The sequence below is a fragment of the Nyctibius grandis genome, chromosome 6 (assembly GCF_013368605.1).
Source record: "Nyctibius grandis isolate bNycGra1 chromosome 6, bNycGra1.pri, whole genome shotgun sequence".
Lineage (NCBI taxonomy): Eukaryota > Metazoa > Chordata > Aves > Nyctibiiformes > Nyctibiidae > Nyctibius > Nyctibius grandis.
The window spans coordinates 23727331-23753132 of record NC_090663.1 but is presented as its reverse complement, the minus strand read 5'-3'; the positions used below and the strand labels follow the sequence as shown (position 1 = coordinate 23753132).

Here is a 25802-nt window from a genome sequence, read left to right as displayed (position 1 = left end):
TATATCTGTATGGTTTCTGAAGGATTGTCCCTGGCGGGGATCAGCAATATTCAGATGATATGTTTTGAATACATTTTCCCTGACCTGTTATCCTCAACAAGCCAGATGACAATCAAACAAAATGAGTGGCTGAACTCATGCTTCTGCAGAGGGGAAATAACAGTGTGTTGTGTTCTTTTTAATCAAGCTCGTTACTATGGGAGGAATTTGCAACCATAGATTTAGGAAAATAAAAATCAGTGAGGGGGAATTAGACATGCAAGTCACAACGTTTTCTACATTGTACATTATAGTCAGGCAGACAGTATAATTAAATGCCTGCTATGGAGGCAGAAGTGGCAGGTGGATCTTTTGTCTCTTTGGTGGCCCCCTCTTTTTTGTTTCTTATTTTTTATTAAAATTGTTTTGATTTTAAGATTTTTGCCCCTTTTCTTTCTTATAATATGAAAGAACTTTGTTGCTGCTTTTTAGCCTACAGGTAAACTTCTCTTCTAGTTAGAGTATTGACAGGAGATGGCTTGTATTCCCCTGTCTGTGTAAGGGGGATATCCTCTGGATTGCCGCCTTCATTTTTGCTGAAACTAGCTGTGCTGAAGGTCTCATAGGATGAGGTCAACTTTTTGTTAAGGAGGTTTCTGTTGCGATCACCCATGAGGGAGGCTTCTCCATTGGCCAGCTTTTCCTGACTGCCTCGTTCATCAACAGGCATGAAAGTGGAGAGTTTTGGCTGGCTCTTCTGCTTTCTTTCAGGAGAAGTGCGAACTGGCATCCAGCAGGAGTCCGAGTGGCCATATTCATCACACTCTCGGGTACACTTCCCTGTCAGGGCTACATCTGGTAGAGGCCTTGAATCTGAAAGTAAAATAGAGTTGTCTTTACAAATTAATAATATTGCAATGATTTCCAGTGAGACTGAGAATCCTTAAATTCACAAAAGGTATTTTTAAAGGTCTTGGTAAGAATGTTGCAGCAAATTTCTCAGTAATAGTTTTTTACTTTGCATGTGCCCATAGGCAACAAGCTTATCTGTACAGATATCCTCAACCTCAAGAATTGAAAAATAAGACTATTAAGCCTCTTCTTGTGCCTGTAAATCAATCTCAAAAGCATTTGGCATTAGGTACTGAATGAATTTTGATGTCTAGAGAAGTCAACCAAGCACTTATTTCCATACTGCCAATTTTCTTGAAATTATTAAAAATACCTTTCTTTGAATTTTTTGTAAAGAATGCTTTGAATTTATGTGAAAGGAACCTGAGGTCCTGGACCCTGCAAATACTTATGAACATACTAAATGCCCTGCAAGTCAGCGGCTCTCTTGTTGACAATCGGACGTAATTTGCACGTAATGTAAACCTCTGCTTGTATTTCTGAGGACTGGGCATTCGTTGTTAGTACACAATATGTTAGATGAATCGTATAATCAGTGATTAGTAGGAGCATACAAAAACCTGCTGTTGGTTATAAACTTAATCTAACATGTATGGATAAAGCTATTCTGTGTGTTGTGTGTGTGTGTGTGTGTAGGGACAGGAAGAATCTGAGTGCTGCCTGAATAGGTACACTAACGTTTTATATGTGACTTGTGTTAGAAGGTGTCCTGTTCCAAATCACTGTGTCTAAGCTTTCTAGCTACTGTACTTGTAACAGCTTTCACTGAAAACTAGAAAAGTTCAGGGGACTGCAGGATTGACTCCTACCTGATAAAAACACGTGTAGTTTTTAATATTTGTATTATGATACTTGGATTACAACTGAATTAAACAGCTACCTTGGCTGTTTTAAGCACTGTTCTGAAACCTCGCTTTTATTCAGTTATACTGTACTTTACGGTCTCCAAGAGATAACTGGAGCTGCCTACAAAGTAACAACATGATATTCAAACAATTAAAGCTGACAAAGAACAAAAGTCAAGAAGTAAATTAATTTTTCCAGTTTATTTGAGATGACTTTCATATGATATGACTTATTTGATGAAACTCTTAGGTTTCTTTCATAAAAAAATGTTTATCTTAAAAAGGACAAGGAGCTTCAACATGGAAACACCATCAGCGACTTCACACGGGCTGTGGCAACTTTCTACCTTCCAACTACAACACTCAAATTAATGTGAACAATAGTTTTACTAGTAATAACCTATGCCTTATAAAGTACCTTTCAAAGGTCTATTCAGCCTTCATTTTGTTACTTCGATTTTGCTTATTTTTAATTTGATTTTGGCTGCCAGATGACATTCTCAAACAGTTACAATTCCAACTGTGAAATTTGTATAAATTCATAAAAAAGACCACTGCTGAGGTTAAAAAAAAAATACCAAAAAATCTTTTGCCTCTTCCAGAATAAACTGTTTTTATTTAAAATATTTGTAACAGGTGCTTGCAGAACAAGCATATTTCATTTCAGCATCTGCGGATTTAATCCTGATAGAACTGCAAAAGCTCTTGAAAGTTAGTTTTATGTTCATCCTGTCCTGATTTTTTCATGCACTTAAACATTCGTTTAATTAGTAATTTGCTGCAGTACTGTAAATAATATGTGTGTTATTTAGTATTAACAGTTGTCAACATTTTAATAGAATCTACTGTATGTATTCTGAATACTGTATAATATTTCATATTTCCATATGTCACTGATTTTAATGAGGAAAACAGCACTGATGTTTAGATAACTGACTAACTCTGTAGCTGAGATGTGTAAGGCTGGGAGGAGGGAACTGAGTGAATTTTTTTTATCTCACCTCATAGTTGTACTTTTTAAGGCTTTTGCACTTAGACTCAGCCATGATTCCCACATTTTTTCAATGAAGAATGAAAAGACTATGGACAGTTATCAGCCTATCAATTTTCAGATAACTGTGTTCTGGAGATGTAGACAGAAGATGGGAACTGTAACAGGAAAATTCGCTATTTGTCAGCTAAATCTAGTATTCTGGCTCTCCCTAAAGGTAAGAAGCATAATTAACTGCTGAGCTGCACTTGGTGTGCTTGGATTTTTAAACAGAAAAACCCTCTTTATATTTTTACAACAGGGCAAATCCCCTTCCTGTCTAAATTTCAATAAACTCTTCAAAGAGTGCCTTATTTCCAAAAAATGACTATTAAACATTATGCTTGCTACTAGTGTTTCAATTATTACTCTGGCAGAATATTAGCAAATGCTTATTATGGCAATATGTCTGACCTTTATTTAAAACATAGGAGTATGTGTTTATTGAAAAGTGGTTTTCTTGTTGTTTGGGGGTTTTTTTTCAGTCTGAAACTGTTAATGTCTCATTATATCTGTCAGTTTCTTCTTTAGTGCAAACAAATCTTGAGCCAGCATTACTTGGGTTGATAAAAATCCTTCCCTCTCCAGCGGTCCTTCAATCACGCACTTTAAAAATTACCATTTTGCCTTGTAGTGCATCTCCTATTCATCTCAAGCATGAGGACATGCTGTACAATTCAGCTTTACAGTGCTGTTTTATGAAGCGACAACCTCTAAGTCAGCATGTGGCTGACTCGCCCTGTTGGGTTATGTGATAAACTTCATCTTCACACTCACAAAAGAGCTCAGAGAGACACTGGCAGTATAATACTAGCCCAAATAATACTTTGATGGGCTACTCCCAGGCCCATCAGAGGTCCATCTGCCCAGACCCAGAGGAGCACAGGGGTGTATAGTGGCAGATAGGAACCCAAATCAAGGACTCAATGGAAGGAACAACCACGTTGTCCAGGCTCCTCCCAGAGCTACCCTAACAGAGTCATTAGCCCCATTGTGCAGGTGTGAAATCCATCACCATGAGTCATTGGCAGCTACTCTCCTGATCACCTTTCTGTCTAACAGGGGGATTGCTGCCTAGGTATGTAAGATTATGGGATATGGGGGAAAAGCAGTTTGGGATAGCACAGGACTTATTATGCGATATTTAGGGGAGGAACCAAAGGGAGGACAAGGAAGGCTTTTAGGTGATTTGGGGAGGAACAAGAGTGGGAAAACAGAGAGATAAGGGGATAAAAAGGCCAGTCACATGTAAATAGTTTGCTGGCTAATAAGTTTGTCTGGTTGTGCCTTATGCATGATAGGACTATCTGTCCTATCTTAATAAAATCCTTTCTAACTCTTTCCTGGGTACGGGCTCTCTACTACATGTGCATATGCATGTATACATATGTGACTGTCTGCTCTCACTAGTGGACTTCCGTCCTGTCCAGCCATAGAGGGAAGCAGAATGAGGCCACTGGTGCTGTCTGTGTTCCTGTTTGTCTGAGTGTCTCTGATCTGTGTGTATATATCTGGTGTATGCGTGTGCTCTGTGAGTGTGCCTACTGGGAATATATTTTCATCTTTGCTACTGGTTGAACCTGGGGACATGGAGCAGCAGCATCAACCTCACCTCCCTCAGGCTGTCAGATCCGGTGTGAAATATTTTCCTCTAAAACACCCTTCAATTAGTATTTGGCATGTACAGTTAATGTAGCCTTCTACTCCATTGCTTTTTTGCCTCTGTTCTAAGAGCTTGAATCAGTACAGCATTTAAGCACACTTTTAATCTAACATATTTTGAAAGCTGTTGCATTTTACTGCTCTTCTATTTGAAAAATGGACATAACTTCAGCATTTGGTGGCAGGCGAAGTGGTGCAGGGAAGGACGGAACATTTTGTGAGTGTGTTACATCAGAAGATGGGTAAAACATCCAGCGCTGTCAGGATTAACCTATTACCAGTACCTAAACTAGTCAGTTAAGGAAAACTTGGGTTCTTTCTATACACTGCAGTAGATAACAGAGATTTAACCTTCATTTTGAATAAATTTCCACACAGCTTTAGCTACAAAGTAATTAAAAATATTTTTACTAATTCCCTGAACAGATTGACCCTCTTTTGCAGAGTAGTGCCTTTATGCTACTCTTTTTACATTATCTAGCCCATGCAGTAGTGGACAATCTCTGAATTTGGGGGGTGGAAAAAAAAAATTACTCTTGTCCTCTAGCATAATTTACATCCGAACATATCTACCTCTAAGCAACATACTTTTTTAAATACTTCTCAGTTTAAAACTTAAACACTGTAGTAGCGACTACACTGTTAGCTGACAAGCCTAATGGAATATGACACAGAAAAGAATTTGTCAGCACAGCTGGCAAATCATCAAGGAAGAGTACAACAGATTTCTACAACACTTACATATCTAGAAACTGACTCAAGTGCTTAAAATGACAGTTATTAACAAAAAAAAAAAATCATCACAGTGCTAATCAGTGAGAAAGTAAACCTGGAGGGATGATATTTCTTGTCATACAGAAATGTGTGGATTTGGGGTTAGGTTTTAACTGTATACATAGACTACTCAAATTTAAGCTTTTATTTGCATAAAATTATCTTCAGAGTTAGAATGGAAGATGTCATCTATGTTATTTTCAAACATATCCTCTCATGGTGTCTCTACATAAGAACTAGGTATTGCTTGACTCTACAAAGCCATTGTAAACCCACTCCCTAAACTGCAGATATTTAGACAAGTTTTTAGGTATACATATAAATGGAGACTTCAAAAGTGAATATTTATAAAGCAGATTGCACTTGCAACTGCTCAGACTTCAGCTTAAAAAAATCGGAGAACACTGATCTACAGGGTCTCACAATCTACTTTCTCATTGCATCTGAGAGAATCTTTCAGCACCAATTTCCAAAGTTAGCTGATAACTATAATTTAAAATAAAATTTAACTGTTATCATTAATCCAACAAACCTTTAAATATTTATGGCTAATTTCTGAGACAGTGATAGCTTATGTTTTCAATAAAACTTTGTATAAAAACATGCAAATAAATGGAGTTATTTATATGTATGCTCATGTTTCTGTTGATTGTAGCTGACTCTTGCTTTAGGGCTAGAAGGATTGCTTGTTATCAAAAAAGGAAGGCACCTACCATGGCAGTGTGGGGAAGGGAAATATGATGTTCTATATATAGTTTAAAGCCAAAAAAAACTTAACCACCAAAATATTCCACCCAAGCAATTTTCCATTATATTCTCTCCCTCCATTCCTTACCAAGGAAGGTCAATATATTTAACAAAGTACAGAGAAAGTGTTATGAACACAGTAGTCAAAAAGTACATGTTACAAGTTATGTGCTTTTTTGTACACACGCATTGCAGAAATATAATCAAGGATGCATACTCACTCTGGCTCTGCTCCACACATTTTTTAACAACCATTCTTGTACAATATATTTTATACAAACCCAGCATTATCTATGAGTCATGACATGGTCCTAGCACATACACTCTTTTGGAGAAATATGCAAGGAGCATTTTCTCATCTTTTATAAACCATGCACAAAGCCTACATTAACAACAGACTTTAGATATACTTAAGTAGTCAAAAGCTCTGTTCCACTTGTCACTGGAGCTGGAAAACCCTCCAAAGCAATACTGACACCCTATCTAGATACAATAACTTCAACTTTCCCAGAAAAAACTCTGCCCAGAAAGCATTCCTAGCTGTAGACCTTTTCTTGGAGGAGTACACGACCACAGTAGCCATACAGTACTACAGCAGTGCAACAGTACTTCTGTAAACCGTGTAGCTTGGTCCACAGGATCTGAGGAGTCATTGGCAGATGAGTTCTAAATATTATCTATGACATAACCATGACTACATGTAGATTTTGCTGCCTTTCACTGTTGATGGGCCCATAACATCCCTGCATGGTTCCATTTATTGAAGACCTGTAAAGAATGCCTGTGCAGTAGCTCCAGACTACTGTGAGAAAAGAAAAAGGAATAGGAACTGTCATACACTAATGACAGAAACTGTGGTTTGGATGAGCCACTTTTCATCCCACCTTTTCTGCACTCTGTATACAAATATACTATACTCAAGAGGACCATCCAAAATTCAAGTAAGACTGTGTAATTAAACAGGAGTCCATTTACATAGCTTTTATATTAAATGGTTGTCTCATGAGCTGTGTGATTGGACATACAATAGAGCTCTTAAAGTATAACAAGTATTGACTACATGATCAGAGAACAATAATGCAGAAAACAGCTGAGAGGATACATATTGTGGAAAATCACTGTTAAAGGGGGAAAAAAACCCCTAAGCTATATTGATACACAGCTGCAGCAGTACTGTCTTTGAAACTCCTGCCTCCTAATCGCCGTATTTCAGGAACTGCACCCCGGTTAGTGCTGTGGCATATTCTGACATGCCAGGACACTATTAAAATACTTAAACATGTTTGAAGGCATCAGCAACTTCTTTCTCTGCACCTTAGGCTAAATACAGTTAAACAGCAATTGAACATATCTCAAGAAGCATTTAGTGCCTCAAGGCTTGGACTGCTGTCATTTTAAATGTGGCATTATCGTGTACTGCAGAGATAGTGCATGCCATCTCTAAAACAGTCCTATTGTATAAAGTCAAACACAAATCCACTGTTTGAGATATGCCAACTGCACTGAAGTAATGAATATATTAATTGCTTTTGGACTAGAATAATTTCATGTATATCATGCCCAATTCTGAAATTCTTTTCAGTGCTTAAGAAAATAGTTCAGAGTACAGAAAAGGTTTACATGTACATTGATTAAATGATTAATACTGTGAGAGGAGGTATCACAGAACGATATAAAATAATGAATTCTGAAACTTTTTATTCTTTCCTTATGCAAGGAAAAAGGAACATAGAATGAAGGTGAGAATTTTCAATACTTTGATTGAAAAATGGTAAAATAAAAGTATCCCTTAAACAATTCCCAAGAACAACAAGATTCACTGTTATAGCATGTCAAAAGTCCAAGTACTTAACTGGTTTCGAGAGAGACCAGAGTGGAATTTTCAAAGCAGACATGAGATGCTATATAGTCCTCTACCACTAAAACTAATAAAAATAAAACAAACAAATAAAGCAATACCATAAGAACATATAAACAGGTTACTGATTCTTTAACATTTGAAAAAAGCTCATTCTAGATGAATGAAAGTGAGTTAGTCAGAAGAGAAGGCAACTGATGGAGAAAACAGCACTTTTCATGTACCTAAAAGGCTATAGTAAAGCAAGAGTGGGAATAATCTGTTTTGCATGCCCATAGTGCAAAGGACCAAAAGTAATGGCTTGATTGCAACAATGACAAACATGTTATAAATTAGAGAAAAACTTTGAGGATAAAAGTAGTGATGGAAGGTTATAGAGTCTCCAGCACTGGGAGGGTTTTATGAATGTCTAGAGAAACTTGTCCCAAAGGTAACACAAACATGGCTAATCCTACCTTGGGAAAGCAAGGATGCACTAAATGACCTCTAAAGGTTCCCTTCAGCTCTGCAGTTCTGTTAATGTGATTACTAACATTTATATACTTTGGCCTCAGTCCAATCCTTAACTGTTTCTGGGTTAAGATTCTTGACTTATTCAGTAATAAATCAACCTTAGAAGTTGGGCTTAGGTTCAGCTAAAAGTCCATTTTAGAATGATATCCTCCTTAAAATTTTATGTTAATAAAATTACAAACAAAAAACCAAAATGGTCAGACCACTCAAGACAGGTGTTAATCAAAGGAATACAGAAACAAAAAGCCAGTAATGCTAAAAAAAAACCCCACTCTCAAGTTCCAACATGATAACCTAACATTTATAGAATCTTCTTGCCTGAGTCCCAACAGATCCATTCAATTTTACAGTTTCATCAAAAAGTTAAAGATTGAATACTGGTTCTACCTGTAGTGGTGCAAAACAAATATCATGTCTCTGAAGTCCATTAAACCTGAAAGTGGTGTAAGAGAGACTCTATAAAGCAGAAAATTTATTTACTTCTTATATGAAATTTTGGTTCTGTTTACCCTTGCATAATACCTGCCTCTGTTTTAGGGAGGAACAGAACAGAGTCAAATAAGATAAAGAATGTATAAGATTTTGACATATTTCCTAGGTTTAATTAAACAGACTATACCAGACTGCATAGCTATTTAACATGACTCAGACATGTAACCAAATAAATATTATCCAAGCAATAAAATTTCTGGCTTAGATTCCACAGTTATTTCTACCGCAATTGCCTCCAGAAGGTTAAGGTACAATATTCTTTAACTGTTCCTCTAATTATAGAATAACTCCAGAAAAAAGTTTCCTTCCTAAATTGATGATTGTACCAACTCTATAGTATTGCATCTGTGATCTTCAAGGAATCATCAATATTTCACAATTGACTTAGAGACTGTTTAGATGAATAACAGACCTATGGCGCTTTTTTTTTTTTTCACACTGAAAAACTAGTTGTACTCTTCCTGGCCCAAATCATATTAATCAGTTGGTTGTCAGTGGAGAACCATAATATAGGTTGCATACAATATCATGTGTAAGTGAAATCAAATTCAACAGACTTAATTCTAGACAAACACTAATTTAAAACCCTGATTACATGATAGTATAAAAGGAAGCACACTAGAAACATATAGTTTTCTCTTGTTTAAGTTATATTTATCCTGTAGTTCAGACTTTATTATTTCATTTTCTTTCACAAGAGCAATTGCATACATATAATGAGAACTAAGAAGTATCAGCTTATGTGATAACAGTGGTGAGTACTGTACTAAATACACCACGCTGAACTTTAACTCCCTAGATTTTAATTTTCTAGATTTAAATGTAATTGCTACAAGACTCCTTGTAATCCTGTTAAATCCTTTGATAGCCTGATTTACTTCTATCACTGAAATGGCAACATATCCTTCAGAAAAGTAGGACTTATATGGCTTCCTGAAGTAGCATAGACATTAAGATGTAGGAAACATTTAAGCTATTTATTGTTCTGCCAATCTGATGCTAAAGTATTAATCTGTTACTGTGTCAAATCACATATCTTTATTTTTTTCAGTAAAACATGTCAATGCTTAAGAAACCCTGGGCTGAAACAATTCGTGGAGCAATTAGAATGTCAGCTCTCCTAAAGATGATTTAAGAAAAGTCTGAATCAGGGCTCAAAAGTCAACATAATTTCCTTGATACTCATGCCAAAGTGATGGGACTGCAGGAGCTCTAAGGGAACAGAGTAGCTAGCGGCCATTATTAGCTCGTCTCAGCTGTATACTGTGCCTCCCCTTTATTTTATTTCTTGGTGATAAGGATATAATAATGTTATTTTCTTCATCAGGAATGGACACCAAGTAGGAAACTAGTGCTCTTGCTTCAAGAGAAAAACCAGGTTACATGATTTCCCCTCCTCTCCCTCCAATTTATGCCCATCTTTTTCAAAAGACTTCTTTTTGGAGATACTTCAAGTAACATTTTCTAGGGGATATTAATGAATGCATTGCTTCCATTTAGAAACTAAAAGCACAATCCCGAAAGATGTTCAACGTCATTAGATCTCATGGATATCTCACAAGTATCTCAGAGGATATCCAGAATCGATAATGGAAGTTGAATAAATAGAAAAAAAAATCAGTGACTTAACAGAGTTGCAAGCTATTTTGTAAGCTTGGTATTTGTTGAAGTGATATAAAAATGCACTACATATGACTAACGTTTAGGTTCAAATGGTGACTGATTAAAGAGACACAACATCCCCTACACACATGGCTGCTTAATTGTTTATCATAAGTAATAGGGGTGGGGGGGTACAACAAACAAACAGCAAAATTGAACCACTTGTGACTATGAACAAGAGCTCAAACTAAAATCAAGTTCTGTTTGAATGCTTCTGTGTTTAAGAATTGGCTTTAAGGGAGAATACTGATTTCTTTCTTTCATATATTTCAGTGAGTTTTTTCTTACAGAATTCTTCTGCCACACGAGATAGTAACTGGAACTGACTGTCTTGATAGAACCACTGCATTCCTGAAAATGAAATGCTTCATGCAGTCCTACTTCATGCAGCAACACATTGCTGGATTCTGGGTCTTATTTCATTCCCGCATATAAAGAATAAAATATTATATGAAAACATATATTAAATACTAGTACTGCTGTCTTGGTTTGGCCCAAACCAGGTCAATTAGTCTTAGAGAAACTAAGGTCACTGCTAAATTCCTCACTGCTTATGAGTGAAGAGCCGAAGGGGGTCGCAGCTGCAGGGAGGAGCAGACAGGGCAGGTGACCCAAGATTGACCAACAAGATATTCAATCCCACACACGTCATTCTCACTTCCCTATTTATCACTAACCCACTGCCTCCTGGAGGTGGGGCCCAGGAGGGAGGGGCCCTCCTGTCTCCCACTGATTGGTACCAGCTTTGCCAATTCTCCAGTTAAAAGCCTGCAGGTGTGATGGCAGGGGAGCTACTGCCTTTTCCCCTCTGCCTGTGCTGGGGGGAGGTACTGCCTTTTCCCCCTCTGCCTGTACTGGGGGGAGCAACTCTGCCTGAGAAGGATTTCCAAGCTCTCAGTCTTGGTTTTGTATATATTTGTATATATTTGATTGTTTCTATTATTATTGTTATTATATTCTTTTTCATTATTATAGTTTATTAAAACTGTTTTAACTTTCCAACCCATAAGTCTCTCTCCCTTTTCCCTTTCCCTTTCCCTTGGGGGGGGGGGGGGGGAGGGTTAACAGAGAGCATCTGCCACCTGGTTAATAGCTGGCCCAGCTTTAAACCGTGACAGATTTATTGGTGCCCAACGTGGGGTGGGGCTCGAGAGAAGCTCCAACAGGTTGCTCTGATAAGTTGAATCCTGGCTCTGGTGGGAGGAGACCCGGAGAGCTCAGCTGAGAGAGTATCAGATTTCTTCCTTTGAGATTTACAAGGGGTTGGAAAGTTAAAACAGATAGTGAAGATGGTGATGTCATTTTTGAATGCTGTGTTATCTCATCTTTTTATGGAGTTTCTTTCACAATTGAGTATTGCAATGATGCCTTACCTGCCGTGGGCACTGTGTTATTGCTTGCTTCTTATGAATGTTTACATGCAGTTTAGCAGTGGGCGCTGGTCGAAATGTATTGTTTTGGTATGGGGTTTGATACTGATTTATGCTGTGATAAACTGGGCAGTTAATATTCCGATCTCTTATCTCTATGACACAATGATGGGCAGCTTTAATCGCGAATCAGTAGCAGCAACTTCATCTGCACGTTCCAGGCGTCCTTTAGCAGATTCTGTTAATGATTACACTTCCAGTTTTACTTTGGGAAATAGTACCTTCTTCTTTTCTGCCAAGCTGATTCCACTAGATTTTGTGAAATTAGGATGGTGCTGTCTAGGTGGCATGTTTTTATTTTTGGTTGTCCTGAATGTGTTTCTGATGTGGGATAAGATTAAATATCGGTGCAGGGACAGTTGTAGGTGTTATGCAGCCACCTCAGATCCTACAGTGTGTACTGCCGCTACAGCCACTAAACCCACTGAAGCCTCGGCAGCCTGTACCACAGCTGCTACACCCCCCAAGATGGCCACTGCAGCTACTCAGACTCTCAGCACTCCCAAGACAGCCACTGCATCTACTCAGACTCCAGCATCTATCGAATCTGTACCAATTGCTCCTGTAACCAGGAAGAAATACCAAAAGAAATCAGCTTGTGAAGAGAAGGATGATGACTCAGAGCCTTCTAAGGCAGAGCCATCATATGACCCAGGTGAGGGCCCTTCTCAGGCAGAGTTAGGGCCTGACACAGATGGGGGTTTCCTCAATCGTCCTTTTAAAGCAGACCCATCACAGAAGAAAGGTCCTTCTAAAGCAGAACTATCACAAGAGGACTCGGACATAGAGATAACCTACCACTCCTTATCCCTGAAGGACCTGAGAAATATAAGGAAAGATTTCAGCCATTATGACGGTGAACCTATTATTACCTGGCTGCTCCGATGCTGGGATAATGGGGCAGACAGCATGCAATTAGATGGCAGAGAAGCCAGACAGTTGGGATCCCTGTCCAGAGATGGTGGTATTGATAAGGCGCTCGCAAGAAAGTCAAACACTATCAGTCTCTGGAGGCGACTCTTGTCAGCTGTAAAGAGCAGGTATCCCTATAAAGATGATGTTATGAGTCACCTAAGAAAATGGACCACTATAGAAAAAGGTATTAACTACCTTAGAGAACTAGCGGTGCAAGAGATCATTTATAGACACCCACGGGACATTGTAGATCCTGTAGATCCTGATGAAGTGGAATGCAACCGATCCATGTTCCGGAAGGTTGTGAAGAATGCTCCACCGACATATACCCATACATTGTCAATATTAGTATGGGGAGAAGATGCTATGGCACGATCTAGTGTGGGCGAAATGGCTAACTGTATGCGACAGTATGAAGATAGTATTTCTTCCCCACTGCAGGCACGCATCTCGGCTGTGGAAAAACTGACTAAGGAAAACAAGGACTCATTTAAACAACTGTCAGACAAACTGTCCAGGATCGAGAATAAACTTGACTCTCTACCTACGGAGGCGCGCGTTGCAGCTGTTAGGAGAAAACGTTCTCCTACAGGACCAGCTCAAAGGAAACGGAACACATCACGAGGTATCCTGTGGTTTGCCCTGCGTGGTTATGGGGAGGACATGAGCAGATGGCATGGACAACCTACCAGTACCCTACAGGCACGAGTACGTGAGTTGCAAGCTAAAAGAAATACCAGAGAGAATTTTTCTAGGAGGATGGCTGCTCCAGTTACCAGTGAGCAGGACCCCAGTCAGGGTAGATGGGCCTCAAATCATTTTTTCCCAAGTGTGAATAGGAGAAATGAAGGTCCAGTCCCTGTGAGCAGCACGAATCCATTTCTTAATTAGGGGGACCCTGCCTCCAGCCAGGTGGAGGAGAGGGACAACCGAGTTTATTGGACTGTGTGGATTCGATGGTCTGGCACATTAAAACCACAAAGGTATCGAGCCCTGGTAGACACTGGTGCACAGTGCACCCTCATGCCATCGGATCATAAAGGGGCAGAACCTATCAGCATTTCAGGAGTAACAGGAGGATCTCAAGTGTTATCTGTATTGGAGGCCGAAGTGAGCCTAACTAAAATGAATGGAAAAAGCACCCCATTGTGACTGGCCCAAATGCTCCATGCATCCTTGGCATAGACTACCTCAAGAGCGGGTATTTCAAGGACCCAAAAGGGTATAGATGGGCCTTTGGTATAGCAGCTATAGAGACTGAGGACATTAAACAGCTGTCTACCTTGCCTGGCCTCTCAGAAGATCCTTCTGTTGTGGGGTTGCTGAAGGTTGAAGAACAACAGGTGCCAATTGCTACTGCCACGGTGCACCGACGACAATATCGCACCAATCGAGACTCCCTGATCCCCATTCATAAACTGATTAGACAATTAGAAAATCAAGGAGTGATTACCAAGACTCGCTCACCCTTTAATAGTCCCATATGGCCAGTGCGAAAGTCTGATGGAGAATGGAGATTAACTGTGGACTATCGTGGCCTAAATGAAGTTACGCCACCGCTGAGTGCTGCTGTGCCAGACATGCTAGAATTTCAATACGAACTGGAGTTAAAGGCAGCCAAGTGGTACGCCACCATAGACATTGCTAATGCATTTTTCTCTATTCCTTTGGCACCAAAGTGCAGGCCACAGTTTGCTTTTACCTGGAGAGGTATCCAGTACACATGGAATTGACTGCCCCAGGGGTGGAAACACAGTCCTACTATTTGCCATGGACTGATCCAGACTGCACTAGAAAAGGGTGGAGCTCCAGAACATTTGCAATACATTGATGACATCATTGTGTGGGGTGATACAGCAGCAGAAGTTTTTGACAAAGGAGAGAAAATAATTCAAATTCTTCTGAAAGCTGGTTTTGCCATAAAAAGGGGCAAGGTCAAGGGACCTGCCCGGGAGATCCAGTTTTTAGGGATTAAATGGCAAGATGGGCGTCGCCAGATCCCGATAGAGGTGATCAACAAAATAACAGCCATGTCCCCACCAACTAACAAAAAGGAAACACAAGCCTTCTTAGGCGTTGTGGGTTTCTGGAGAATGCATATTCCAGATTACAGCCAGATTGTACGCCCTCTTTATCAAGTGACCAGAAAGAAGAATGATTTTCAGTGGGGCCCTGAACAACGACAGGCTTTTGAACAGATTAAACAAGAGATTGTGCATGCAGTAGCCCTTGGACCAGTCCGTACGGGACAAGATGTTAAAAATGTGCTCTACACCTCAGCTGGGGACAATGGTCCTACCTGGAGCCTCTGGCAGAAAGTACCAGGGGAGACTCGAGGTCGACCCCTAGGATTTTGGAGTCGAGGATACAAGGGTTCCGAGGCCAATTACACCCCAACTGAAAAAGAAATACTGGCAGCATATGAAGGAGTTAGAGCTGCTTCAGAGGTAATTGGTACTGAAGCACAGCTTCTCCTGGCACCTCGATTACCAGTACTAGGCTGGATGTTCAAGGGTAAGGTTCCCACTACCCATCATGCAACTGATGCGACGTGGAGTAAATGGATTGCATTAATTACACAGAGGGCTCGAATAGGAAACCCTAATCGCCCAGGAATCTTAGAAGTGATCATGGACTGGCCAGAAGGCAAAGACTTCGGAATGCCACCAGAAAAGGAGGTAACACGTGCTGAAGAAGCCCCACCATATAATGAACTACCAGAGGATGAGAAGCAGTATGTCCTGTTCACCGATGGATCCTGCCGTCTTGTAGGAAAGCATCGGAAGTGGAAAGCTGCTGTATGGAGTCCCATACGACGAGTCACAGAAGCCACAGAAGGACAAGGTGAATCAAGTCAATTTGCAGAGGTAAAAGCCATCCAGATGGCTCTAGACATTGCTGAACGAGAAAAGTGGCCAAGGCTGTATCTTTATACTGACTCATGGATGGTGGCAAATGCCTTGTGGGGGTGGTTAAAGCAGTGGAAGCGAAGCAACTGGCAGCGCAAAGGTAAACCTATTTGGGCTGCTGAATTGTGGCAAGATATTGCTGCTCAGCTAGAGGAACTAGTCGTGAAGGTACGTCATGTAGATGCTCACGTACCTAAAAGTCGGGCAAGCGGATCAAGCTGCTAAAGTGTTCCAAATAGATTTGGACTGGGAACATAAAGGTGAGCTATTTTTAGCTCGGTGGGCTCATGATACTTCAGGTCATCAAGGGAGAGACGCAACATACAGATGGGCTCGTGACCGAGGGGTGGACTTAACCATGGACTCTATTGCACAGGTTATCCATGATTGTGAAACATGCGCCGCAATTAAGCAAGCCAAACGGTTAAAACCTCTGTGGTATGGGGGGCGGTGGTTGAAATATAAATATGGGGAGGCCTGTCAAATTGACTATATCACACTCCCTCAAACCCGCCAGGGTAAACACTATGTGGTTACCATGGTGGAGGCGACCACCGGATGGTTGGAAACATACTCTGTGCCCCATGCCACTGCCCGGAACACTATTCTGGGCCTTGAAAAGCAAATCTTGTGGCGACACGGCACGCCAGAGAGAATTGAGTCGGACAATGGGACTCATTTCAAAAACAGTCTCATAGACAACTAGGCCAAAGAGCATGGCATTGAATGGGTATATCACATCCCCTATCATGCACCAGCCTCTGGGAAAATTGAACGGTATAATGGGCTGTTAAAAACTACCCTGAAAGCAACGGGGGGTGGAACCTTTAAAAACTGGGATAAACATCTGGCACAAGCTACCTGGTTAGTTAACACCAGGGGATCTATCAATTGAGCTGGCCCTGCTCAGTCAGACCTTCTACATACAGTAGAAGGAGATAAAGTCCCTGTGGTGCATGAAAGGAATCTATTGGGAAAAACTGTCTGGATTGTTCCTGCAACGGGCAAAGGTAAACCCATTCGTGGGATTGCTTTTGCTCAGGGACCTGGATGTACTTGGTGGGTGATGTTGCAAGATGGTGAACTCCGATGTGTCCCTGAAGGTGATCTGATTATGGGTGAGACTACTTAAGTCTGAACTGTATGTTGTTGCTGCATAAGTGTCTTTCAGGTTAAGACAGTGGTGATGAGACCGGAACTAGCTTCATCAAGTGGCGTCCAGTAACCTCCTCGAGTCTGACATCTTTAACCTGCAACCCGTGGGCACGAACCATGACAAAAGAGAGACTGCTAGCCAGAGAGACTGCTGAGAGACTGCTAGCCAGATGGAAACCCACAATCCTGAACCAAATGAACTTAATGAACTTTTTGTATAGAGAAGAATCATAAACTAGTGATATGTATATATATATATTTGAAAATGAAAAGGTAGTGGTGATATGAGTATGACGTGAATGGTATGGAATAAGGGGTGGAATGTCCTGGTTTGGCCCAAACCAGGCCAATTAGTCTTAGAGAAACTAAGGTCACTGCTAAATTCCTCACTGCTTATGAGTGAAGAGCCGAAGGGGGTCGCAGCTGCAGGGAGGAGCAGACAGGGCAGGTGACCCAAGATTGACCAACAAGGTATTCCATCCCACACATGTCATTCTCACTTCCCTATTTATCACTAACCCACTGCCTCCTGGAGGTGGGGCCCAGGAGGAAGGGGCCCTCCTGTCTCCCACTGATTGGTACCAGCTTTGCCAATTCTCCAGTTAAAAGCCTGCAGGTGTGATGGCAGGGGAGCTACTGCCTTTTCCCCTCTGCCTGTGCTGGGGGGAGGTACTGCCTTTTCCCCCTCTGCCTGTACTGGGGGGAGCAACTCTGCCTGAGAAGGATTTCCAAGCTCTCAGTCTTGGTTTTGTATATATTTGTATATATTTGATTGTTTCTATTATTATTGTTATTATATTCTTTTTCATTATTATAGTTTATTAAAACTGTTTTAACTTTCCAACCCATAAGTCTCTCTCCCTTTTCCCTTTCCCTTTCCCTTGGGGGGGGGGGGGGAGGGAGAGGGTTAACAGAGAGCATCTGCCACCTGGTTAATAGCTGGCCCAGCTTTAAACCGTGACAACTGCTTTCGTAAAAAGGGCATTACTCATGTTCCTGAGAGGTTTTCTGTGTGACTCATGGAATGTTTATTTTGTTACAAGTCATAGACGCTCAAAGGTTAAACTTGAAGAGTAACTGTAAAATGTGCTGAAGCTCTATTAATTTATATTACATTATTTTCAAATGGGGGGAAGAAGAAAGTTCTCCATGCTTTGCATGCAAATGATCATCTAAATAATGTAGAGCTCAGCATGAAGGAGAAACAAATAACCCGTGACTACTTGTCTTTTTAGTAGCTGTCAAGAGGAAGTTGTGTTGTAAGAAGAAATATAGCAGTCATGCGAAGGATCTATTTAACATTTTATGTCACATAAAGGGAACCTTATCCCACACAATGAAAAAAATATTCACTTATCTGTTCATGTCATACATGTTTCTCTCACAAATACACATATAAATACATAATTTCAATTACTTAATCATACTAGCAAGATTTGGGACACAGCACCAAATTTAATTCAATTCAGTGAATTGAAAAGTACAAAGAACGCATTTTCACTCCTTTAGCAGAAGATCTACATGACACAAGACCTAAATGAATGTTAAAAATGGAAATAAAAAACATTTTAAGATTATTGTGTTAAAGCACATTTTTCCTGTTTGTACAAGTATACTCCAGAAGAAATGGGTTAAATTTTATAAAACAAAATGCTCATATTCATTAATCATGAAACATAACAGAAGTATAAAATCATACAACTTGGGAGCAAATGATAATACTTCCACCTGTCACAGGGAAAGAAAATGATTTACTGATTAACTAGTTACAGACTCTTGTCTTTTATTCCATGTCAGTGACATAAGTCATAGTGTCACTCTTGTCTTTAGATCAATTATTTTGGAACCCTCAACTTTTCATAAGAAAAAGTAAAATCTACCCCAGAATTAATCCACCTAAGTAAATTTGTACTTTTGCTATAAATACTGATGCTTCCTCATTGAAATTATGCAGGCGAGGGGGAGTGTTAGGAGGTTTTTTTACTGTTATTGTTGTTTTTATAGTAAGTATGTGGAAAAGTCTTCACACCTCAAAAAACTGAGAGACAAATACAAGAAGATAATGAATCTCTCAGTGTGATTTATGTCTTGCTCAAAGGGATCTTTTTCATTATATTTTTATTGATTTTTCAGCTGTGTGTGCAGATTACAGCTAGTGGACTAATTACAAACATCAGCTCAGAATGGTTACGTACTTATGACAGATTCATCTGGGTTACAGTCCATTAGTAATTAAGTATTAAGCACAGCTCTAATTCCCCTTGTGCATGTACAGTAGATAGACTGTAATTATACACATGAATCATAGGGATGTTATACTAAAAGAGATTAGACCATAACTGTTTATCTCACTATAGAATGGAACAGTATAATGATCTTTTTATACACTAATGGAAAGTATAGAAAAACTTTGAATGAAACAAAACAGAGAAGACCAAAAAACTGAAGTTTTACTTGCAAAGTCTAAGCCTGTCAGAAATAGCAGTCTCAATCCTTCTTGTGGGAGGGTGAATCTAATGGAGCCTGTAGTGTGTATCACAGTTTTTTGACTCCTGCCCTTGACCCTAAGTATCCTACAGTGTTTCATTCACTCAACAGTTATAGAAGGTAAAGAAGTAGAATTCTTACCTTACAAATAGAACTGTGTCTTGATGAAAGTTAAAGGCAAGATTGGACTTGAACAGGGGTATCTAAGCATATTAGTCAGGAGCTCGCTCTCATACCCGACATGAAGATACTGGGTTTTTCATTGCTTCACCAGCTACTAGGCAGCATTTTCTTCAGACTGCCTAAACCGCTTACTTGAGTGGACAGTTGAGCATATCCCCCTACAGATTTCTTGAGATATTCCTCCAAAATACGTGAAATATTTCCTAGCCCTAAAGTAAAAATGGAATCATTTTCGTCAGAAGTGACTCCGGTGGAAGTACTCTTTAATGAATCCAATCTCTTGGTTTAAGAATGTTTAATACTGCAATTTGTCTTCTCTTGTGTTTTGCAGCACAATATTAAAATCAGTCAATATGATTTTGCTTAGCTTGTTTGCAAAAGTGTATACCCATAGCCATAAAATTTTAAACCTCAGAAAATATTCCATTATTCCTCAGTTTGTGACATTTCCAGGTTTCTTAAGAAGTGCACTACTGCTTCATAGCCAACACCTACTTTTCCAGAGATGAATCAGATAATATCCAGCTTGTTTTCACTCATTTGAATATCAAGAAGTTTATTACATTATTAGTTTATGCTTGTACTCAGACTCCAGTAAAACTGACAAAAGATTTGAAACTTGTTAAGCTTGCTCCACTTGCAATGCATGACTTTATTCTTCATAGAATCATAGAATCTTAGAATGGTTTGTGTTAGAAGGGACCTTAAAGATCATTTAGTTCCAACTCCTTGCCACAGGCAGGGACACCTTTCCAGTAGACCAGGTTGCTCAAAGCCCCATCCAACCTGGCCTTGAACACTTCCAGGGAGGGGGCATCTACAACTTCTCTGGGCAACCTATTCCAGTGTTTCACCACCTTCACAGTAAGGAATTTCTTCCTAATATCTAATCTAAATCTACCCTCTTTCAGTTTAAAACCATTACCCCTCATCCTATCTTGAAAATAGGCAGGAAAAAAACCTAATTATATCTGCTAGGATAGCATAAAACCCAGTCAAGTAAAATATATTAACAGGGAGGCTAAATACTTTTTTTTTTTAAAGGGTACATATACTGAAGAAAATTAAGATATGAGTGTATAAAATGTATTGAATACACTACAGGAAAATAAAATCATCCTCTTGATTATTTCCAGTGTAAATCCACAGTAATTTCTGTCAATCTACCCAGTATCAGTTGCAGTGGTCAGGATCACTTAGCAGCTGCTGGATTGTTTTGAAAATCTGAACAAGACATGGAAAACTAGTGGTTAAGGGGTCAAATATAGGAGTTGGGCAGAACATAAAGAAGTAGAAGATGAAAACAAGTTTATCAGACTGAATCAGACAGAAGAATACAAGATCTGCAGATTTTATCTGACTTGAAAGACAATTATTGTTAAAGGGGAAGCAGTAATTTGGTATTTTGGCAATTATTATTTCAGAAAAGTTTTTAATAAACTGTTATTTCCTTTTATTAAATGGTCATTGTCTACTATTGCCCCCACAATGTGTCATGGCTAGAACATATGGTGCATACTTTGTGCAGGCATCTTCCTTCCAGGCCATTCAGAATATGGTTTCCTGGATGAAAAATATTAAGTAGAAAATTGTTCTCTGCACAGTGTTTTAGTCTCTAACTCCTTTCTGAGATCATAGCAGAGATGCCAGTTGGGATTGTGGTTCTTGTGAATGTAAAGCACTATGGACTGGAGTATAATTAATTTATTCACACAATAAATTCACTATCAGATGGTACAACTGGTTTCTACTTGGGTCAAATTTGAAGCTGCAACTTGAGGCAAAAAATTATGTGCCCAAATATCAATCACCTGAGTCACCATAATTGTCAGAGGATGGAATTATTCCAGGAGAGTTATTCAAACAGAATGGCACGCTCCTACCAGAGCTGAACGAAGTCCTACCAAAAACTGGGCATCACACTTCGATATTTCATGGTCCTTGTATGGGAGTGAGCAGCAGAGAGAGCTGATGAGCATATTTCATGCTCCTTTGTAAACAAAACACCTCTGATAGTGATCCATTAAATTAGGCCTAGGCTAAGCACAGTGGATAAAGTCACAGTCCACAGTGGTGTACACCAGTGATTAGTTTATGAAAATCATGCTTCAAGTTAATTAATTTAATTGAACTGGTAAAGCATGGCCATATATAGATATATTCTATTTTAAATCAGAGATGAGTGGCTGGCTAGATAAAGTTGAAAATTATCTGTTTACTTTTGAGTGATAACAGATAGAAAGTAAATGGAAGAATTAATGAGTTCTCAAAACATTTTGACAAAAAATATTTATCAGCATTAAAATTAACATTGATTTTTATTCTGTTCTTTGTGTGAAGGTATTTCAAGAATTTTATTTTTTATTAGGCTATTTATGTGTACTCTCAAATCACTTTCCCACCAGGTATGTGAAAACTCACTGAATATGTAGCAGTGCAATAAACAGCTAAACAAACTCTCAGTGCATGTTTTATCCTACCATAGACATGAACTGCAAATACATCTGTATTGAGTGTTGTTAAACTTATTTTGTGCTGCTGCAGAAGTATTTTATGGGGTTTTCTCTGTTTCTGTTTATTGATTCTTTTAGTCACAAGAAAGTAGAGGAGGTACAGAAAGAGGTCAAAATTGACAGAAAAACTGAATCAGGGCTTCTCATGCCAATGAAATACTGAAAAACAGCACTGTTCTTACAGAACGATAATGAATATAAATAGACAAAAGGCTCTGAACAGCTACTGGAAGAAAGAGAATAAGGCACCCATTTCAAGAAAAAGTCTTTTCCTGCCGTCACAGATAGCTTTGTGAACTGGATAAATTAGGATGCCCTTTAAACAATTTTCATGCTTGAAGAAATGTCTGTGAGAGACAGGTCTCCCTTACTTTCCTTTAAGGGATCAGACTTAATAGGTTGACTTTTACTTGTATTTTCTACACTTTTATTTCTCATGTCAATCATTCCCAGATAAAATCTGCTATCTCATTTTTGACATAGTTCAATACTTAATATGAATGAATTTTCCACACCCCAACCCCACCCCGAGATTTATTGTCTCAAGCACACATATCCCTCTCTCTCTACAGATAACATAAGTAGGGTGCAAGTACTGTCCAAATAATTGTCAATGGATAATAAAGATTTGCCCAACTCTTCTATCTGTTTCAAATCTAAATCTGTAAGTAAATGTGTAACTCTGCATCAAAGTGATTTACAAGAATTACTGTGTATATCTGATTTTCTTCCATATAAAATGCTGGATACTGCATCCAAAGAAAGATTAAAGAAGTAAGTTTCTTTGCTTTTATGACTGATAGCATGTACTGATCCCACAAGTTTAAAAGTCATTGGAGAGATGTCTTATCAATTAAATTCCAAGATATTATAAGATTTTGTTTGTCACTAAGTGATTCTATGGATTCAATGTATTTTACACCACCATCTGTTTGAAACTCAGTAGAGAAATATCTTGCCTCTAGTCGAAACTATTAGAAAATAATTATATCTTCTTCTGGAATAACAAAATAGCAATCTGTTACAATACTTATGAATCTCATCATACTATAAGAGAACAAGTGTTCTTGTTAACTTATAGCATTTTTATTCATAGGGAGGTTTTAATCTGAAGTAAGATTTACAGAAATACCTTAGATTTCAAATTTCAAGAGGTAGAACTAATGGAAAAGGAAGAAAGAGCAGACTGAAAATAAAATTTCCTTGCTAATGTCACAAAAAGCAAGTACTATTTAACTTCTCTGTTGTTAGATTCTCTCATTTATTATACTTCAGTCTATGAAAAGTCGTGTTTAGCTTCAGGCTTCTCTTATTCTGCAAAACAAAGCTTATACAGTTTTCTACAGTAATCTATATTTTGAAAACTCCCTTAGGAATTTTAAAATTATTGTTTAAGACCTCAGTTACAAACTTGCCAGAGGAGTGAGCAATGGCTCTAATTATAAATGTGTGGGAGAATTTCTCACCAGTTCAGTTTTACCTAAACTGTCTTTCAGGGAAAGATAATATACACCTAAGGCATAGCTTTCACAAGATGCACTACATCATTAGCACATAACATTTAGAAGTCCAGTCAATCCATCTTCGTTTAAATTTCGAAGAAGCACAAATATTTTGCATATTCAGAGACTGACCTCATACTGCTTTGACATCCTTTGAATCTGATATTTCTGTCATCAATGAGAAGTGCAAATTCAAAATAATCAACTGAAGCTAGTAGCATGCCACAAATCTGAACTAAATGTAAAGTGTGATCCAGATCTGTTCCAAGGATAGCAACTGACAATTTCAGTTGAACAAAAAGGAAAGATTAGGTCTCTCGAGATTTATGTGTTTTGCATGTTAACTATTATAAAGCAGATGAAGATTTATCCAACATTGAACTCTTTGCTAAGACATCGACACCAATAGCATACCCAAATCATAGATAATTTCTGTGTCCAAAAATATAGCAGTTCTTCATCAAACAGGTACATTAAAGACGGTACCAAAATTTTTACTACGTTTGATTGCGTCTCTACTATTAATGTTACAAGGACAGAGATGATAAAACACCATGATAGAAAGTAAAATTTAAAGATTTGTTTGTTTCTAGTCTGTCATATAAATATTGTATAACGTATTTTTCAGCTCAAAAGTGTAAAGATGCTCAGTCGCACTGTGTGTGTTTTTCTGACTGATGAGGAAACTCAGCTAAATTGGAACTCTTTAGAGGAAAAGGAAGATTACTCCTTTCTTAAGAGCAGCTAAACTTGCTTAGCTGAGAGAAGTTTCTGTAGCTCAGAGAGGGACCTGTGCCCCTTCCTCCAAAACTCAAAATTTATACAAGATGGAAAGAGACTTCAGGGAGACTGTAGAGTTTATTCCATATAGGAAATCACTGATGGTTGTTTCAATAAATAGTCTGGAAGAGGAGTGGTAAGATGCATTTTCAGACCTATATATTCTGTCTTTCTCAGAAGTTCCTTGTTTTCACTATTAAAAAAAAGTTTTCATCTTAATACTTGGTGGTCTAATAAAATGAGGCTTTGGAGAATAGGATGCTTTTGGCATCTGAACCAAGCAGTCCATCAAACAAAAATATAAACAAAGGAACATTAGGAAATCAACAAGTACTAATTTATAAAGAGATTGCACAAAAAATGAAGCTGAAGTTACTTATGAAGACATACCAGCTTTGCTTTACCTAGGGGTTACACTCTTAAAAGTTCACTAACCCAGAAACTTAGTCTGATAAAACAAAATAAATTCTGGCTTTATTCCAAAACTTTTGTTTTGAAATTGCAGTGATTTATTTGTTGATGTTAATATAAGATTCAAAAGGATGACTGTAATAGAAACTCGACCTAATCCTTAATCACAGAACAATATTGCAAATAACTCAGTATATAATTTCTAGGAAAAATTAATTTGTAAGAAAACAAATTCCTGCTATGATATGTCATTCCTGTCTTACAAATATTATGTTTCACCTTACTAAACATACAAAATTGCAAGTTTTATATGCCTACTTGATGGTGGAACACCACTGACAGCCTACAGAAGGGCATTGCATCATATGAGAGTACAGAGGGAAAAAGAACAAAACTAAAGTTTACAGGATGGGAAAACTACTTTTAAGTAATTAAGACTAGTTTTCACCACTTTTCTCTGTCTGCTATGAAACTGAAATACAAACAACATTTACAACTGTGTACTACACCTACTGTTCTACTTTGAACTTTCTTCTGTCCTATCAGGGTATTGTCAGGTGTTTTTTGGTTTTGGGGATTTTGTTTGTTCTTTTTTTTTAAAAAAAAGGACAGCAAAAGAAGGTTAAAAAGAACATAAAAGAGGCATTCATGTTTAAAAGTTTGCCTACCTATTAAAAAAAAAAAAAAGGAAAAGAAATCATTAAAGTTTAAAAGAAATCAACTTTTACCCAAACAGGAGATAAGCAATTATAATGAAATTTATATAGTATTTTGAATAGCCATCCCAGACAGCAAACTTGACTTACTCCAAATAGTGTAATTCCCTCCTTCATACTTAATATTCTGTTGTTCATCAAATGAAATGCAAAACAAGCTAACTCCAGGTAGTTCTACAAATCTGGCTTAGAAAGGAAAGTACTATCAATAACTACAGGTCATCTTATCTCAAGAAAATCTATCAGGTATCCAACACATCAAAGCACTTGCACTGCAGTTCTATCCTACTCTGTTTTTAATTATGAGGTTCTCTGCAGGAAGCAATT

General features: G+C 38.5%; 1 protein-coding gene across 1 annotated transcript in view; it reads right to left on the bottom strand.

Moving 5' to 3' along the window:
* Positions 1-472: 472 nt before the first annotated feature.
* Positions 473-25802, bottom strand: part of PCDH7 (protocadherin 7) — a 306886-nt gene continuing 281556 nt past the window's right edge. Inside the window, exon 4 of the mRNA XM_068403512.1 lies at positions 473-852. Within this exon, the coding sequence (XP_068259613.1) occupies positions 473-852 (380 nt within the window). The remainder of the gene's footprint in view (positions 853-25802) is intronic.